The 16,866-nt window shown below is 37.8% G+C and overlaps 2 protein-coding genes across 2 annotated transcripts; one reads left to right on the top strand and one right to left on the bottom strand.

The window, feature by feature from the left end:
• Positions 1-1,469: 1,469 nt before the first annotated feature.
• LOC149690967 (uncharacterized) lies at positions 1,470-5,231 on the bottom strand. The gene is made up of 4 exons (XM_089869450.1): positions 5,111-5,231; positions 4,749-5,050; positions 2,110-2,335; positions 1,470-1,597 (listed from the first exon to the last, which is right to left on the bottom strand). Exons 1-4 carry the CDS (start codon positions 5,199-5,201, stop codon positions 1,470-1,472), a joined length of 747 nt encoding a protein of 248 aa, XP_089725576.1. The 5' UTR covers positions 5,202-5,231.
• An 8,792-nt stretch (positions 5,232-14,023) lies between these two features.
• LOC149690968 (uncharacterized) lies at positions 14,024-15,454 on the top strand. Its single transcript, XM_089869451.1, has one exon. The coding sequence runs from the start codon at positions 14,024-14,026 to the stop codon at positions 15,452-15,454; it is 1,431 nt and encodes a 476-aa protein (XP_089725577.1).
• Positions 15,455-16,866: the final 1,412 nt, after the last annotated feature.

Consider the following 16,866-nt stretch of genomic DNA (forward strand, 5'->3'; position numbering starts at 1 on the left):
TTCATTTCAAAAGGGTGGCCACAAAATGGCTAAATTTGGAAAAAACTCCATGTTATTTCTATGGGAAAATTTTACTTTTTCACCAAAAACACTGACAAATTTATGCAAATGAAAACCACCCTTAGCAACTTTATTTTTTATAAAATAAACTAATGAGTGGATCTTTTTGAAATTTTAACCACATATTGAGGGCCCGAATTGTAGTTCGGTGGAAGTTTTTCAAATCAGTTAATACGATACAAAAAAAGTTATAACCAATCAAAAAACCATCCTTATACATTAAAGTCGGTATGAAGTCTTATCTAAGAGAGCTATCGCTCCCCTAGAATTACCTGTAAGTCGCCTGCATCTTTGTTGATCTTGTTGGTATAAAGAGGTAAATCAGCATAGTGACTGGAAATTACATACTTCGTGTTTACCCGTTGATTTCATATACATCATTAATTTCTTAACAACCAATGAACCACGAACTTTAAAACAATATGACGATTCTTTCTAGATTTGTCGGTCTTCCCTTTTTAGATTAAATGGTGATGAAGGTCTGATGTAAGAGTCTTTTATAGTAAAATGTCTAGCACATAAAAGCTTCTACAAATTCAAAGGTTATCAGTACCAAATACTTCCTAACCGGGGAAACCAACTTTAAAATTTCCTAGAGAGATGGAAAACAAAACTTGAAATTTTTTCTATAATTAATTGACAAACAACAAGATGGTTAAGATATGTAGGAAATTAAATTGACACCATGGTGATCAGGGTATATATGAAAATAAAATGATAACAGGATGGTCATCCTGGTGACGGTAAGCGATAAGTGTATTAAATTTTTCAATAACATAATAATAGTAATAATAATAATCTAGGCTTTGTCTATGAAGGGATTTCCACACTAAGCCTGTGGCTTGTTTACAGGTGGGTCCCTTTACATTGCATAGAGGGGTGGTGGCTAGCCCCTATGCCACAGCTAGCCTACAGCGCCCTATACTAACTATTACCTTTAACCTATTACCGTTAAAATCATAAATAAAATAATTCTGAACTTATGACGATATTTTAAGATCCTTTACCTCGGGGGTCAGTACCGCGCAACCTGTCTCTGATGCCATTAACATCAGTCTATCTCTATGTTAAATAATAGCATCAGCTAGCATCAGTCAATCCTCTGTTAAATAATAGCATCAGCTAGCATCAGTCTATCCTCTGTTAAATATATTCAGTACAGTCTATCTCTATGTTAAATAATAGCATCAGTCTATCCTCTGTTAAATATATTCAGTACAGTCTATCTCTATGTTAAATAATAGCATCAGCTAGCATCAGTCTATCCTCTGTTAAATATATTCAGTACAGTCTATCTCTATGTTAAATAATAGCATCAGCTAGCATCAGTCTATCCTCTGTTAAATATATTCAGTACAGTCTATCTCTATGTTAAATAATAGCATCAGCTAGCATCAGTCTATCCTCTGTTAAATATATTCAGTAATGATGCAATTGACCGGCCAAATAGCGAGGTCAGAAAGTTTGTAAAATTCGCTGTCATCCTCGAAGGACACAGAATGAGGAATGATCAGAGTCAGGATTTTTGGTTTTGAGTCTGATGAAAATTGGTTTAATAATTCCAGCCTTTTCCCTAAGCACAACTATGTCAGAGGAAAGTAAATCCTTTTCCAGACAACTGACAAATAGAGCCCGTCGAGTGTATCTACTTTTCCCAGCACCTCTAATCACTGTATTCAATTTTGAACTGATTTATTTGGCTTAGGTAGGTGTTGAGTTGGCCACTAGAGAATGTGAAGTGGGCCAACCAGGGATGCCTTGTATGTTACGAACAATCCATGAAACTCTTTTCATAAGACGAGTATTGATATAATAACAAGATGGCCCCAGCCAGATTACACTTTTGCGCGCCCTCTAGTGTCTAGAATTACTATTACTATATTCATTGACCCCGGCAAATTTAAAATTTTCGGGTTTTTTTTTATTGTTTATAAAATAGCATTCCGGTTATGAATAAAACCAATCTAGTAAGAATTTGGTTTACAGTTTAATTAAACAAGTAATTAACAAAATCTGTTCTATGAGTGAACTGGAACCTAATATTTGTACTCTGACTAGTTGATGGGTCCTGACTCGCAGGAGATTCTAAAACCAACTGCCTCTTTAGCTTCTTATTTGCTGTGTATCTCTCTCGCCTTCGAGCTTTTTCTCTTTCTCTGTATTCTGGATTCAAACGAAGCCTTCTCATCTTTTCCCCTGATGTTGCTTTCATATTAGATGTCATTTCTGAACTCTCTTGTATTTGTAAAACAGCCGAGTTAAACAGGCACAAAGTCTATTTTGATTTCAGACCGTTGAAAATGTCCTAACTTAGTTCATGACTTGTTAGATATCCTGAAAAACAATCTTGGTTTACGCGTAAATAGGCCTAACAAATAATAATATATGACAAAACTACCTGTTCAAAATTTCCATCCCACCCCTTCGCGTGTGTGATAGGGTTTTTGATACGTGGCGCCCCTATCGGCGAGCGAAGGAGCTATTCAATCTGAACAAAAAATATATACCGTAATGTTTCATCTTGCAAATATTTTAATTCTCTGTTAATAAACATCTCTTTATTTTACAAACACTTTTCCTTCCATTAATTAATACGGAAATTAATAAAAATTAATAATATATAAAACGTCCCCGGCGGGATTTGAACCCGCGTTGTCTCCCTCCCAAGTACTGACCGCGCTCAAAGCTGCTTAACTTCGAGTGTTAACATGGGGTTGGTAATATTTTAGTTTACCTCGCCGCATGTAGATGGCGCTACAAGCAACTCACCCTATCACACACGCGAAGGGGCGCTTCCATTGAACCCGAATCAAAGCTGAAAATTCAACTGTTCCTCTTATATCTCTATGTTCGCAAGAGAACAAAGGAAAGGAACTTCAAAGCAGTGATGCCAGGTGGGAAAAAATTAAATTTCCCTTTCTAACCCTTAAAATTTCCCTTTTTGGACCAAAATTTCCCTAGTTCAGGGCTACCAGATTCCGCGCCTAGAACGAAAAGTTTCACTAGTGCCACCGTGCGGAGAAAACGCGAAGCTTGATCTAGGGAAAACGAAAATGGCAGGCCTGAGACCTGCTTCAGCGGCAGTGTATGTGACGTTTAAACTGATTTATCAGTGCCAAATGAAAATAAGTACTCGAAATTTCTTGCAATGAATGAACCACAATTTTCAGAACAGAATATTTTCAAAAATGGTAAGTGTTGAACACCTAATCACCCTAATATTAGCCAAATTAATCATGTAAACTCTTAAGCCTTGGTCATAACACGAGTATAAAATTGGTAATACTGTTTTGTTTTGTTTAGTACCTGTTGCTCTCTCTCTCTTGTCAAAATTGCTACGAGTATTACACATATTTTCCAAAAGATCCTACTGAAAAATTCCGAAAAGCTCTTAAGTCAAACTTTAAGGGAAATGAATTCACACAGTATGGAATTACAAACAAAAAAAACTTGTTTCTTTAAATAAAAGTCTAATTTAAAAGTACCGAAGATTGGTTTTGAAGTCAACCCTTCTTATCCATTCTTGGGGTGTTCCCCTGACTGAATAGTCAACGACAATTTGGTCGAAATGAAGTTTCCAGTCATTGGTGAAAAAGGAAACTTAGAAACAGTCCTCTAGAAAACTCCTTACGTAATCAAGAAGGACGGAACATTTTCTTTGAAACCCTAACAAATGTATTATGGGCAAGTGCAACTTAGTTTGGCCCTTTTAGGACTTCAAAGTTGTCATTTTGGAATTTATTCTAAACTGGAAGATGACTGTTTTGTTATTGATGTGCCTAAAGACCAAAAATTTATTAACAATCTTTTACCAAGATTATAAATTACGGGTTTTAACAAGCTTGGGAACTGCGTAAGAGTTAATTTAAAATGATTTGAGGTCTGAACTTTACTTATTCCAAACAAAGCTGATAGAGCGGCGAATGAAATCAAATGCCAAGTTTTAGTTTCATGAGTGTCAAAAATACCCTATCTCGAGACTCGTATTTTCCTCCATTCTTGGACCTCTCTACCTTATTTGTCCATGAAAAAGGGGTATGAATTTACTGTTAATAATTTTAATGATCGCATCAAATAGACCAGTACTTTGTTATCCTGTTAATGAAATTATAGAGGTGGCATTCAATATTCCATTAGAAGCATTAACATAACATGTATGATTTTCCAAGGTGTTAACCATAATGCATTTACAGGGTTGCCACGGAATATTCAAAACCAAATTCCCTGACTTTTCCAGGTTTTCCCTGACCATTTTCTGAGATTTTCCCTGACCTTTTTCTGAGATTTTCCCTGACCTTTTAGGCCGAAAGTGTAAATGTTTACAGCACGTTTTAAGTGCTTATAATTAAATAAAGTCTCTTTATTTAAGTTTTCCAATGTATTTTTCACACCAAAACGATTAAGAAACATTTTTCATCAAATGATTAAGAAACATTTTAACTATAAATAACAGTCTGGTAGATTTCTTTAGAGAGCATTAACTTTACAAAAACAATTCTAGACATTTTTTAGGATTGCTCTAGAGTTTTCTGTGTTAAGAGTGGATGAGAAACTTTCATTACTCTTTCAATAAAGACTTATCCCCAGAAATTTTACCTACTAAAATAAAATTCCCTGACTTTTCCCTGACCTTTTTGAACCATTTTCAAATTCCTTGACTTTTCCAGGTTTTCAAGGTTCTCCCTGACCCGTGGCAACCCTGATTTATCATTGGGGTTTGGAGTGGTGCATTTGTCGGTCTTAGTTTCCTCGGTAGTTTGTTGAACAGCATCAATCCCCAATCTTTCAGCTAGAATTTCTGCGTCTGCTGGTCCAGTTATTTCAGCTGTTTCACTTGCATGCAAAGTTGGAGATTGTGAGAGCTGATTCCTTTTTTTCAGTCTTTCCAATCTCCCATTAGCCTTGAACTTTTGTTGATCATGTTTCCTTAACGGGAGTTTTTTGGAAGGAACAGCCAAGGGTCTAAGTCTGGGAGGGTAACTTAACTTATCTACAATAATAACTCTTTTTATAATTGGTTTTAAATTAATAGTATACGCTTAAAACATACCTGACTGTTCATATTTCGGTTGAGGACGGTAATCCTCTTCTTTAAAATGAAGGGAGCAGACAACCATGGACTTGGTGTGTGGTTTACCCATTTTTAAAGCTATATCCCATTGTTTCCACAATTTAACGTCGCTAGGAAATTTACACCCATACACGCTGCAGTATTTAACCATTGTTTAATTACGTTTAAATAAACAGCAAAACTGACAAAAAGTTAAAAACTAGCCAAATTATCGTTGAGCAGATAGTTGAGTTGTTGATTTAATTTTATAATTATCTTTGAGCAATTCAATTTAATTAACTTTAATTTAACCATGATTATGTTGATTGCGTTTGTCATTAATGGTATCGCCGGGATTAAGTTACATTTAAATACCTGATTAAACTATCTAATCATCGATCATCCGTTAAGCCTTGGACCTAGCAATAGGAGGCAGAGAGACAACAAAAAAACAAACTAGTATTTATGACATCTCATGTTGCCCTCTATTGAATCTCTCAACAACTATCGTTAAATTTATTACTTAAATAATATAATTTTTTTAAATATAATAATCATATTAGCTAATTATAATTATTTAACTTTAAATGAGTATGTTTCATTGATTTAAATCACATTGCAAAAAATTATTGGCACGCGCTAGGCAGTCACTCTCTCTACTTAGACCAAGAGCCAGTGGCCTGGATCTTACCTCATAAAGTACAAAAGGTCTGACCATTGGAATGAGTTAAGTTTTGATGTTCATTAATAGATTTGGCCGTCTTACGCGTCACAGCTGGGGCATTGGAGGGGGGCGGGGTCATTTTTGACCCTAATGAGGTATGATTTCTTACCTCATGAGGTACATGAATAAAGAAGGTGGCAAATGATAGAACTGGAAATGGCTATTCCAAATATAAGAAATCTGACGTCATCAAAGGGGGCCATCAATAAATCAGACGGGGGTTAAAATGGTCGAGTGAGGTATGAATTCGTACCTCATGAGGTACATGTATGAATCCGGTGTTGTTTGATAGATCTGGTCGTGCTAAATAACAGAATATAAAATCTGACTGGAAAATACGCGGCTTAGGTTTAATCTGACGGCCTGATTCTAGCGTCAGACTATGACAACCGAAAAAAACCGGCGCAAGTCACGCATCATACGGTAGAAATTTTACCTTACGCCGTCGTCCGGCTGTAGACTGTTCACACTACGACTGAATTTTGAGTTTGGCGGTAGATATTTTTGGGTCACGTGACAGATTAGAGTGGTTTCCATAACATTTATTTCGCACTCTGAATTGGTATCTCTGTCCCATTGTCGCTTAGATCGTACAAGAAAGTATATTTTCTAACCTCCTCAATAAAGACTTCCTTATTAACATCTTACCTCTATATACTTCCATTAGATACATTTTTCTTTCTTCGTGGCATGTTTCCGACCCAAAAAAAAATACATGGCGGCTATCAATCTATCTAGCGTATGCGTGCACTCCTAAAATTTATGACGTAGTCAGTGGGAAAATTTCATTGTCTGAGACACCGGCGTAATGCCGAACACGACCGAAAAATACAACACAACTTGCGCCCGGCCGAGCGGAAATTCCGTCGAGCTCGGCGTAAAGATTTTTCGGTCGAACCCTTTTCTGCCACGTCTCCGTCGTAATTTCCGTCGAGTGCGAGTCTAGCTTAAATGTAGCACGTGATATATTGTAAAACCAGCCCCACTGATGTCAAGTACATTAAACTTAACTTGTTAAAGCGAGTTGCCTCTGTTCCTATCGAGGTAATCTGGTGAAATATTTTCGACTGTGATAAATGGATTGAACTTAAATTGGCATCATTTAATAATAGAGCTATTTCAATTCGGGGGTAAGGAGAGTTTTTGAGGCGGGGTTTCGCCGGTCCCCGCCTAGGTGCCTCATTGTGCGCGAAATTTAGCTTAGAGTTCTACAATGGCCCGCACGGAGGTAGGTTGAAAACCGGCTCCGTTTATTGGCAGGCCCAACTGTGACGTTTCCCCCTTCAACTGATATAGCTCTATGCAGGCACATTTTATTTCAAACTCATTCAATGAAACCTTCTAACGTTAAATTATTATTTAATTCAAAAAAGATACAAAAATGTTACATTTTAAACGTCATCTGGTTCTTCATCCGAATCAGTCTGATAATCAATATATTTCGGGCACAATAAGGCACCTGGGCGGGGACTGGCGAAACCCCGCCTGAAAAACTCTCCTTACCCCCGAATGGAAATAGCTCTATTATTAAATGATGCCAATTTAAGTTCATCTCATTTATCACAGTCAAAAATATTTCACCACATTACCTCGATAGAAACAGAGGCAACTCGCTCAAACAAGTTAAGTTTAGTGTACTTGACATCAGTGGGGCTGGTTTTACAATATATCACCTGCTTCTTTTAAGCTAGACTCGCACTCGACGGAAATCACGACGGAAACCCGGCAGAAAGGGGTTCGACCGAAAAATCTTTACGCCGAGCCCGACGGAATTTCCGCTCGGCCGGGCGCAAGTTGTGTTCTATTTTTCGGTCGTGTTCGGCGTTATTATCCCACTGACTACGTCATAAATTTCAAGAGTGCACGCATACGCTAGATAGATTGATAGCCGCCATGTATTTTTTTTTGGTCGGAAACATGCCACGAAGTACGAAAAATGTATCTAATTGAAGTATATAGAGGTAAGTCTTTATTGAGGAGGTTAGAAAATATACTTTCTTGTACGACCTAAGCTACAATGAGGCAGAGATACCAATTCAGAGTGCGAAAAAAATGTTATGGAAACCCCTCTAATCTCTCACGTGACCCAAAAATATCCACCGCCAAACTCAAAATTCAGTCGCAGTGTGAACAGTCTACAGCCGGACGACGGCGTAAGGTAAAATTTCTACCGTATGATGCGTGATTCGCGCCGGTTTATTGCGGTCGAGTGGGAATCTAGCTTTATGAGGCACGAAGTTGTCATAGTCTGACGGAAGAATCAGGCCGTCAGATTAAACCTAAGCCACGTATTTTCCAGTCAGATTTTATATTCTGTTATTTAGCACGACCAGATCTATCAAACAACACCGGATTCATACATGTACCTCATAAGGTAAGAATTCATACCTCATTCGACCATTTTAACCCCCGTCTGATTTATTGATGGCCCCCTTTGATGACGTCAGATTTCTTATATTTGGAATAGCCATTTCCAGTTCTATCATTTGCCACCTTCTTTATTCATGTACCTCATGAGGTAAGAAATCATACCTCATTAGGGTCAAAAATGACCCCGCCCTCCCTCTATTGCCCCAGCTGTGAGGCGTAAGACGGCCAAATCTATTAATGAACATCAAAACTAAACTCATTCCAATGGTCAGACCTTTTGTACTTTATGAGGTAAGATCCAGGCCACTGGCTCTTGGTCTAACTCTCTCTCCTCTCCCACTTACAAAATCCAGCTGCAGCTGGTTGGCGCGCGTCGGGAAGGGGAGGGTGGTTGGGGATCCAGCGTTCTAGCAAGGGTCGGAACAATACTTTCGCTGCTCTAAAGAGCGCAAAAGTAATAACGTGGTTGAATAGTTCACATTTTTGAAGTGATTATTTTCCGTCCCAATACACGGTACATCTTGCCGATCACCTTGACCCTCAACTTTAAAAATTTTCGAGGTTGGGGCTCCCTGATTTCTATAAAGAATTCTATTGTTTGCCTTAAGGGGCACGCCCTTGAGGCTACTTCTGAAAGTGTGTTTGTAGATATTAGACTTGATTCCCGTCGTTCCCTTGTTCCAGAATTTTTAACTTGGAGTACATAGAGTATTATAACCGATTAGTATCTGTCATAGACCCCTCATTGACATGTAATTTTACTTGGTGATTTTAATCTACCGGGAGTTGATTGGAAGCTTTTTGGCTATCAGTGCTGCTCCTCCCTTATCCAAGCTAAAGCTACTCCCATTATGGATTTGTGTTTTGCTCTTAATTTTACCCAGGTTAACTTTACCCTTAGCACAGTTAATCTTTTAGACCTTTGCCTAACTAATATTAATGGACTAGTTGTTGCTATTGATAAGTATCACCCACCGACACCGTTCACTATGACTTTTTCTGTTAACCTTGGCTCTGTGACTTCGCCTCAGGGACCTGCTTACGTTTACATTCAAGGAGACTACAATCTCCTCTATACCACATGATTGGTCTGATGTTCCCGCTTCTACTGATGTTGATTATTGTGCTGAATTAATTACCAATCGTCTTGTTACAGCTATGAACTTGGGGGAATTCCTAAGAAACTTAAGCGCGGCAATAGGAAATTTCTCAATTGGTATTCATAAGATCTTAGAATGGCACTGAAACAAAAACGTTACTATTTTAAGACAAAAAAGCCGGTGCTCTGTCTGATGCCTTAGAATTTCGTAGACTTCGTGCTACAGCTAGGCGGCGCCTTCTCGCGCGTGATCGTACTGCTATGGTTACGGTCACGCGCCAGTACGCACTTTCGCATCCTAAAACACTTTTGAGATATATCAAGGGCAACCTCGGGTTAAGGTCTGACACCATTGCTTTAAAGCGGGGACAACCTTTGGTGACTGATCCTTGCGAACTTGCAGAACTTTTCAGGGCCCACTTTTTTGGTATTGCTGTCGATAACACTGACCGTACTGGGACATACACTTTTGACGCCTCTAGCTAATCACCCTTACTCTAATCAGGTTATAACACAAGCGGACATTCGTCGGGCTATTGTTAAACTCCCTGCTAAGTTCTCCACAGCGGTCGATGGTGTCCCTGCTTTTATTATCAAGGGCTGTGGGGATCTCCTACTATCTCTGTTAGAACACGTTTTTAATTTGTCTCTTTCTACCGGAATATTCCCTTCCATTTGGAAACAGGCTGTTGTTGTACCGGTTTTCAAATCTGGTTCCGAGTGCGACTCAAAAAAATTCCAACCGATCTCCCTGTTGTGTGCGCTTGCTAAGGTTTTTAATATTGTTATGCATGTCCATGTCCAGCGTTGGTTTACCATGTTTCCTAATGATTGCCAGCATGGTTTTGCCCCAAACAAAAGTGTGGATACTAATCATGCTGCTTTCATGGACAGCGTTGCACCTGTGGTTGAGACCCGTTTGCCAGAGTTCCCCGTAGATGTTTTTACGCGATAAATTATTTACATTTGGTTTTCATGGCAAACTACTTGATTGGATTTGTAATTATTAGCATTAAGGTGTCAAGTGCAAAGGTGCGCTTAGTTCTGTGTCATATCCAGTACATTGTGGGGTCCCACAGGGTTCGCCCCTGGGGCCTCTTCTTTTTAACATTTATCTATATGACCTTCAATAGGCAGTTCGTCATTCCAATCTACTTCAGTTTGCCGACGATAATAAACTTACTAAAGTGATTGATTCAGCTCATGACGGATTGCTTTTGAAAAGGGATATTGACGCAGTGGCCCAATGGTGTCTTCGTAAATACATTCCCATCAATCCGTTAAAATCTGTTCATGTTGCATACACTCGCCGATTTAGTAGGGCTGTTCGCACTTTTTACGTCATTGAACGCTCAGTTATACTGATTAAAGATAAAACCAAATATCTTGGTGTTATCTTTGATTCCATCTCCTTTTCTCTGATCATGTCCATGGCTGTGTCAATAGATGTAGGCGAACTCTCTGTGTAGCTCTAAAAATTACATGAAAACTTGGTTCTCTAATTAATTTCCGAATTTTATATCTTAGTCTTGTTCGTTCTCGTGTCGTATTTGGATGGGTTGCTTGGGGTGGCGTTAGTGCCCACCTCTTTGATAGAGTATAAATTGTTCAAAGAAAATTTGTAGAATATTGCCACACGTTTTTAATACCCTAAGCTCACTATGACTATTATATACCTATTTGAGATTCTCGCCCTTTATACTTTACGTTGTCATTTAAATCTTTATGATGTTAAATTTGTTTATAAACTTATCCACTACTTTGTATCCTTACCAGCCCTTTTAGAAAAATTAAACTTTCAGGTCCATCAGAGATCGCGCCATCGCTCCACCTTTTATTTACCGCACAAAAGCTTACACCTCTTAACTCGAATGAAAAACACATGTAGCAAATTCACTGAAAATTTTGAAATTTGTTCTACTCAATTTTGCAAACTGCACTTTGTTTTAATTTTTAATGTTTTCTCATTTTACTGTGAATAGATTCTTTTTCATGTATATAATAATTTTCTGTGTATAATCTCGTGAATCCTATGCGATTCTTTTTATGCAAATAAACCATCTCTTCTATTTCATTGTTTTACGAAGTTCATCTTAGTAATTTTCGCTTGAGACTTTGCGTGAAGTATAATAATAGCTAGAACTGACTTCGGTGACGAATGAGATTCCGAAGAACATATTCATGAGGAATTAAGTTTGTTAAACTTAAAGGGATTAATACTCATACCGTCTGGGAATTTTTTGATGTAGTTGTCGATGATCAAAATTTCTCTAAATGCCAATTATTAGAGCTATAAATTAACAGAAAGTGTGGAAATCCAAAAAAAAACAAATTGCCAATTACTCGATAAATACTCGAAACAAATTTTCCAGCTACTCGATACTCAAGACCCAGCTCGATTCTCAATAAGGGAAATTTTCAATACTCGAGACTCGACTCGAAACCAAAAATTCAAGGCTCGCACAGCCCAAATATTAACAGCCATTTCAAATAATATTTAAAAAAATGTTCTTGGAGCATCAAAATGAAATATAGCTTAAAGCTATAAAACTACTAAAGGCATCGAAATTACGAAAAGTAATTCCATATATTAATTTTAAATTGTGAAAAAAGAAAATATTAAGGTTTTGTAGGATTTCTTCAACATAAAATATCAACACAATGAGAACTGCTCACTCAGTGCATTAGTGTAACAACGGACGAACACAAACAGACACACCCAACCGATCGTTACAGAACCTCTCTGTGACCTACGTCACTCGGAGAGGTAAAAATTCAATATTAGCACCGTTGAAATTATCGGCAGATTTTCCTTAATGCGTAATGCGATTTAAAATTGTGTATGAATCCGCTCCAGCTTTTATTATTAGGCCAACTCCTATTGAACAGAAAAAATGTGTATACTTTTTTAAAAAGAAAAAAAAAAATAGACTAGTGACGGAAAAGGAGGAGTACGCTGTGTATTCCCTACGTTGGGCGCCCTTTTGTTAGAGGGAATTCTGCGCGCGCTCGATAGGGGGATGACACTGAGCGTAGAGAAAGAGTATGTAGATTGGCTTACTTGGCGCTGCCATTACAGTACATTACATATTTCATTGTTAGGTCTAGTTTTAAAAAGTGTTGATTATTTATATACAAAGCTTAGTATAAATTATTAGTAGATAGGGAAGCCGACAGCTCACTACGATTCATAGTAACTGAGGTAAGATAATTTTTTCTGGAATGTAGTAAATTTATGAAATGTGATAAATGCTCGTGAGATGTAAGGGTTTAACGTTTAAATAAAATTTAGGATTGCCAAAAATTAATCAGGATGTATATAAAAACGTATTGCATTGAGTTAATATTGACTGCGTAAAGGAGTGGTGAGTTCTCGTTTTGCATTTCTGACATTTACGGCAGGTTTCCGAACAGCTGATGTTTTCGTGGTGCAATAGTTGCTTCGTTCAGAAAAACTAATCGGTCAGGAAACTATTATTTTTGAGGTCGTGGTTAAACATCAACATTATGTCAGTATCGTAAACGGCAGGCAATGTCGTAGCTTCCACTGTATAAAATTACATGTATCTCCCACAGTCCTTCTCAAGGTGGTGGTGCTTGGTAGGGAGAGTAGGGGAGAATTTCGGAAGTGTAGGGGGACTTTACAACTGTCACCAACGGCAAATGGTTTTGACAACTCGCCATTTTCGGTACGACTGCGATTTGTACATTTTTTAGAAGAGGTACCCTCTCCCTTTAATATACAGACTCCATGACTTGACGTAGGATCCTACTGAGAGCTATAGTGCGTATTTAATCAAGTCACCAATGAAGTTTTTTTATATTTTTAGACTTGAATTATGTTTAAATTATTTAGCCTTTCTTGAAACTTTAAAAAAAATTCAATTGTGTAAAAATTATATTTGTTTTTTGATAATTCTACACGTTTATTATATTTGACTATGATGGTTTCTCTTTTTACGTGCGTGATTACGTAAAGGCAGACTAAAGAGGCTATTATTTTTAATTGCATTTTTTTTGTAAGGTGGTCAATCGTTAGTGGATAATGTCTTATTCGTGTTCAATCTGTGAAGTGAAACGACATTCACCAGCTTCTTGGATTAAACACCTAAGAATTCTTCATTCCCATGAAACTAATAGACATTACGCGTGTGCATTTGACGGTTGCTGTAAGATATTTATTAAGTTCGAATCCCTTCGGACCCATGTGTATAGAAATCACTTAAGAAAAGGAATACCAATTGTAGCAAATACTGATTTACATCAGTACCATAACTTAAATGTTGATAATGAAACTGAAATTCAAGAGGGAATAGACAATGGAAACCATTCTGACCGAGATAGAGAAAATAGATCTATCAGTGAGCTTCAGAGAAGCACTGCACTTTTCATCCTTAAAATACGCGAGAAACACAAGCTTCCAACCAGTGTGTCAAACAGCATCTCTAGAAGTTTCATCGGGATCCTTGAAAATTGTATCGAAACATGTTATAGTCAAAATCAATATAATCTTTCCGAACTTGAGCGAATGTCTGAAGCTAGAATTATGTCTCAATCAGTTACTAGGCACGTCAATTCAGAATATAACCTTCATAAATACTGCAGAGATAGCTTAAATTTAATTGAGCCTATAGATTACATTCTTGGTGTAAAAAGATATAATGGTAAAATTTAAAAAAAAACGTATAGCTATGTCCCAATTCTGAAAATATTACAGAATATGTTGGCTCATGATTATATTTGGACTGAAATAACCAAACCAAAACTTCCTTGCAAATATTTGAGAGACTACGATGATGGTTCAATTTGTAAAAATCACCCCATTTTTGGCAAAGATAGCTCTGCACTACGTTTGCATTTTTACGTAGATGAGGTTGAACTGAACAATCCCCTGGGGGCTAAGAGGGGCAAATATAAAATTTCCTTAATATATTTTGTTGTTGGAAATATAAGTCCAGTTTTTAGAAGTAAATTAAGTAGCATCAATTTGGCTCTTGTTGCAAGGTATCCTGATCTTAAACAATATGGATATGAAAAGGTTCTAAAACCCCTTCTGGATGAGCTCGAATTAACAGGAATTTCAGTCCGTAACCAGATTCTAAAGGGGGCATTAGCTACAATATCTGCAGATAATCTTTCAAGCAATGGGTTGGGTGGATTTCAGCAAAGCTTTTCTTCTGGTCGATTTTGTAGGGTGTGTATGATTAGAAAAGAGCAAATATCTGAAACGTTTTATGAGCATGACATGCTAATTAGATGTCCAGAGGTCCACCAGTATCATTTACAAGCTATACTAGAAAATACGGAAAATCAGTCGATATATGGAGTCAAAGGACCGTGTCCTTTATCGGTTCTTCCTCATTTTGAAGTAACAGAGTCATTACCTCCCGATATAATGCATGATTTTTATGAAGGCGTTGTACCATTAGTTCTTAAACTTGTTATTAATCATATGATAAATGAAAATATGATATCTTTGATTAGTATTAATTCCACTTTTGAAAATTTTCCATATGGCGAGCTGATGGTGAAGGATAAGAGTATTCCTATTTCTAAAGAAGTTCTTCGAGGTACATGTCGACTTGTTGGCACAGCTGCCCAAATGAAGTACCTTTTGTACTACTTTCCCTTAATGTTTGGCAATGTTATTCATAATGAGGACGAATATTGGAAATTGCTACTTACGCTTATTGAAATAGGAGAAATAATAATATCCCCAGTAATTAACCCCACGTGGATGCCATATTTATACGAACTTGTAAATGACTTTAATTTTATTATGAAAGGGATCCCAAATGGACGATTTATACCAAAAATGCACTTTATCACGCATTACGCGAGACTCATTTTAAAATATGGACCTTTAATTCGGTTGTGGTGCATGCGGTTTGAGGGAAAGCATCAGTACTTCAAAGAAGTAGCTGCAAATTCCCGCAACTTCATTAACATTTGCGTAACACTTGCTAAAAGGCATCAGTTGTTACAGTGTTATGAAAGAAGTGGAGATGTCGGATTAGAGAGAGACGATTTTGTTAAAACCCTCAGCATTAAGTTTAACATATTACAATTGAAACTTCGTCAAGAATTAGGGACATATTTTAACATGCCTGTCCTAGAACCCAGCGTTACCCAAATTGCTTCAACAATTTGAATTAAAAATGTAACGTATAAAACGAACTTCATCTTTCCAGTAACTATGAACAAAAGCGATTTGCCCATTTTCTTAAAAATTTATTATCTGATTGAAGTGTTCGGAAGATGGCACGTGTGTGGTCGCCTTTTAAGTTGCCAAATATATTTAAAACATTATAATTGAACGAGTGGCTGGTTATAGAGCCAGGGCAGGAGATTGATAATTGTGCGTTGGAAATGTATAAACATGAATCCAGCAATGTTATTATATTCAGTCACAGAATTTGCAATGTCGATAGTTAAAATCAGACACGTTTAAAAGGAACTTTAAAAACTCCATTTGTTCTTATGTATATAAACATTAAGATTTTTCATAATAATTGCATGTCACAACCCTTAATTAGGCGCTACACCTAGCTGGGGGCCTTATCAGTGCCCCTCCCCATCATATTCCAAATTGAATCTGAGGAACCACCGTCCAGGCGCACGAGATCGGCCAGCGGGCCCCACAAACGCCATTTGAGCGGGTGACAGAAGCTGGACACCATCAGCGGCGAGCCCAGTCAGGAGGTGGTCGGTGACAGGGAAGGATTAAGGAAGCAGAAGACTCGAGGGGACGGGAGAGTTCTCTCCAAGCACAACAGTGCCATACGGCCCAAACAAATAGTGTATCCGCGACCCCTAGAGGGTTGCCAATAGCGGAGGCGAGCCATATCAACACCTGGGCGGGGTGAAGCGGCCCAGCAAAACCTTCACGGAATGGGGTAAGGAACGGTCTGAACCAAGGAACTCCCGAACCGTCACACCGAACTCGGGCCACGACAAGTCCTTTGAGTTAAAAAGGTTAAGAGAACACTTCTTTCATTTACGTGCTACAACTGGGTGTGGTTATGATAATACGTGGTTTAAAGTAATGACAGATAATCAACATCTTACAAATTAGTTGCGCTTTTTAATGACCATATTGGATCTAGGGAAGCCATAGCTGCTGCCGAAGAGAGATTTCTTTTCGCTTTTTTTAGGGTGCTAATTGTACCTGCAGTCTGCAGAACATCTTGTATAAAGAACTGTGAATGTAGACGATCTGGATTAGCTTGCTGGGCAATGTGTGGTCATTTTCAAGGTATTAGTCGTAATAAAAAATCTTCAGGATGACGAGAAATATGAACGAAATGTTAAAAATGTGTCTTAAATCTAATCCTTAACGACACTAGAATGTATATACCCAGAGGTGGATTAGGGGAAGTTACGAAAGAGGCCGAATTTCTGGATGGGCAAATGCTTTATAAAAGCGATGGGGGAACATAGAGCTACTCTTTATTTTTAAGCCCCCCCCCCCCAAAATGAGAGAGAATTTGCGAGGATAGCAGGGTAACGATATCGCCACCTAACGGATTGAAAATAGCGTCTGCTTTAGTGTATGATGTACAA

The sequence above is a fragment of the Phalangium opilio genome, unplaced genomic scaffold (assembly GCF_054372755.1).
Source record: "Phalangium opilio isolate 3A_F unplaced genomic scaffold, DU_Popi_V2 ptg000026l_1, whole genome shotgun sequence".
Taxonomy (NCBI): Eukaryota; Metazoa; Arthropoda; class Arachnida; order Opiliones; family Phalangiidae; genus Phalangium; species Phalangium opilio.